The sequence below is a fragment of the Aureococcus anophagefferens genome (assembly GCF_000186865.1).
Source record: "Aureococcus anophagefferens unplaced genomic scaffold AURANscaffold_1135, whole genome shotgun sequence".
In the NCBI taxonomy this organism is placed as follows: domain Eukaryota; class Pelagophyceae; order Pelagomonadales; family Pelagomonadaceae; genus Aureococcus; species Aureococcus anophagefferens.
In genome coordinates this window covers 87-2,044 of record NW_008706264.1, presented here as the reverse complement: position 1 = coordinate 2,044, position 1,958 = coordinate 87, and the positions used below count along the sequence as shown (strand labels likewise).

Genomic DNA, 1,958 nt, shown 5'->3' with positions numbered 1-1,958 from the left:
CTTCCTCGAGCTGTGACGACGTCGGCCACGTCGGGTGCCCGCGCGCGACTAGCCTGAAAGTTAGCCTGACGGCAACTTGCTGCAAGTACCTCTAGAGCTCTGAGAGTTCGCGGCGATAGTTGCGAGCATGGACCTCTTCGGTGGCGCGAAGAAGAAGCGCCGGCGCGGCGGCGCGCGCGACGTCGGCGGTGGGTCGGCGGCGGCGGCGGGCGGCGCTTCGGCGGCGGGCGGCGGCTGCGGCGGCGGCGCCGTCGACTTCGCGGACCTGGGCCTGGCGCCCTGGGTCGTGGCGTCCTGCGGAGCCCTGGGCATGGCGGTGCCGTCGGCGATCCAGCGCGGCGCGATCCCCGCGACGCTCCGCGGCGACCACGTGCTCGGCGTCGCGGAGACGGGCAGCGGGAAGACGGCCGCGTTCGCGCTCCCGATCCTCGACGCGCTCTTCCGCGACCCCTTCGGCGTCTTCGCGCTGTGCGTCGCGCCGTCGCGCGAGCTCGCCGCGCAGCTCGCGGACCAGTTCGCCGTCTTCGGCGCGCGGCAGCGCGTCCGCGTCGCCTGCGTCACGGGCGGCGTCGACGGCGTCGCGCAGGGCCTCGAGCTCGCGAGCGGCCGGCCGCACGTCGTCGTCGGCACGCCCGGCCGCCTCGCGGAGGTCTGCGAGCGGTGCGAGGTCGCGGCGACGCTGCGCTGCGCGGCGTTCCTCGTGCTCGACGAGGCGGACCGGCTCCTGTCGCCGTCGCTCGGCCCGGACGTCGGCCGCGTCGACGCTGCGGTCCGCGGCGCCGCGCGGCGGCCGGGCGCGCGGCGCGACCTGCTCTACAGCGCGACGCGGTCCGAGGCGCTCGACGCGCGCGCGGCGGCGCTGGGGGCGACGGTCGTCGACCGCGGGTCCCCGGCGGCCGTGCCGGCGGGGCTGGACGCGGAGTACGTGCTCTGCCCGAACCGCGTCAAGTACGCGTACTTCGCGCGGCTCCTCGCGGCCCTGGGGCTCCTGGGCGAGGGCGCCGACGCGGCCGGGCCCCGGCCCCGGTCCGCCATCGTCTTCGCGCAGACGTGCCGCCGCGCGCACGACGTCCACGCGCTCCTCGACGCGCTCGGCGCCGACGCGGCGTGCCTCCACTCGAAGCTCGGCATGCGGCGGCGCCTCGCGGCCCTCGGCAAGTTCGCCCAGCGGTCCTGCGCGATCCTCGTCGCCACGGACGTCGCGAGCCGCGGCCTCGACCTCCCCGCCGTCGACCTCGTCGTCAACTTCGACATGCCCCGCGACGCCGACGACTACGTCCACCGCGTCGGCCGCTGCGCGCGCGCAGGCCGCCGCGGCCTCGCCGTCAGCGTCGTCACGCAGCGCGACCTCGGCTGGCTCGCGGCCGTCGAGGCCCGCCTCGGCGCCAAGCTCCCCAAGTCCGACCGCGTCGCCGAGCGGGACGCGCTCGCCCTGCTCGCGCCCGTGTCGCGCGCGCTCGCGGAGGCCAACGCCGCGCGGCCCTTCGACGCCGGCGATCGGGGCGCGGCCGCGTAACGACACACCCCGGGGCTGCGCGACGCCGACGACCGAATCCCGGGGGCAGGACGCGGGTTGAAGTCGACCGTGAAGCTTCATGATCAGCGCCGTGCTGGCATGAGGGGAGAAGCAGGGAGAGCCTCTCTTTGGCATTTGCCGGCGCGCGCGCGGCCGGCTGTCCATGGTCACGGGCTACGGATCGCGGCAGACGTGCCTCTGGTGTGCTCGGAAACGTGCTCCGTGACCATGGACACCCTGACCGTCGTCCGGAATCGCTGCGCGAAGTTCGAGCATTTCGGCATGCTCTGCGAGCCGAAAGGCAGCCCATTTTGGGCTCTGGGCAGCGTGCTGGCTGGCTCGGAGGCTCGGGGTACATGTCTGATACCCTCGGGCTGCTCAGTTGCTGACTTGGCTCGGACGACGTGCGACACCGCGCGCGCGGGCGTGCGGGCGCGCGCGA

At 75.3% G+C, this 1,958-nt stretch overlaps 1 protein-coding gene across 1 annotated transcript; it reads left to right on the top strand.

The window, feature by feature from the left end:
• Window positions 1–256: 256 nt before the first annotated feature.
• Window positions 257–1,393, top strand: AURANDRAFT_8983 (hypothetical protein; the record flags this gene model as incomplete). The annotated part of the gene is made up of 1 exon (XM_009044964.1): window positions 257–1,393. A coding segment is annotated over one exon (1,137 nt), but the record flags the coding sequence as incomplete, so codon positions are not given.
• Window positions 1,394–1,958: the final 565 nt, after the last annotated feature.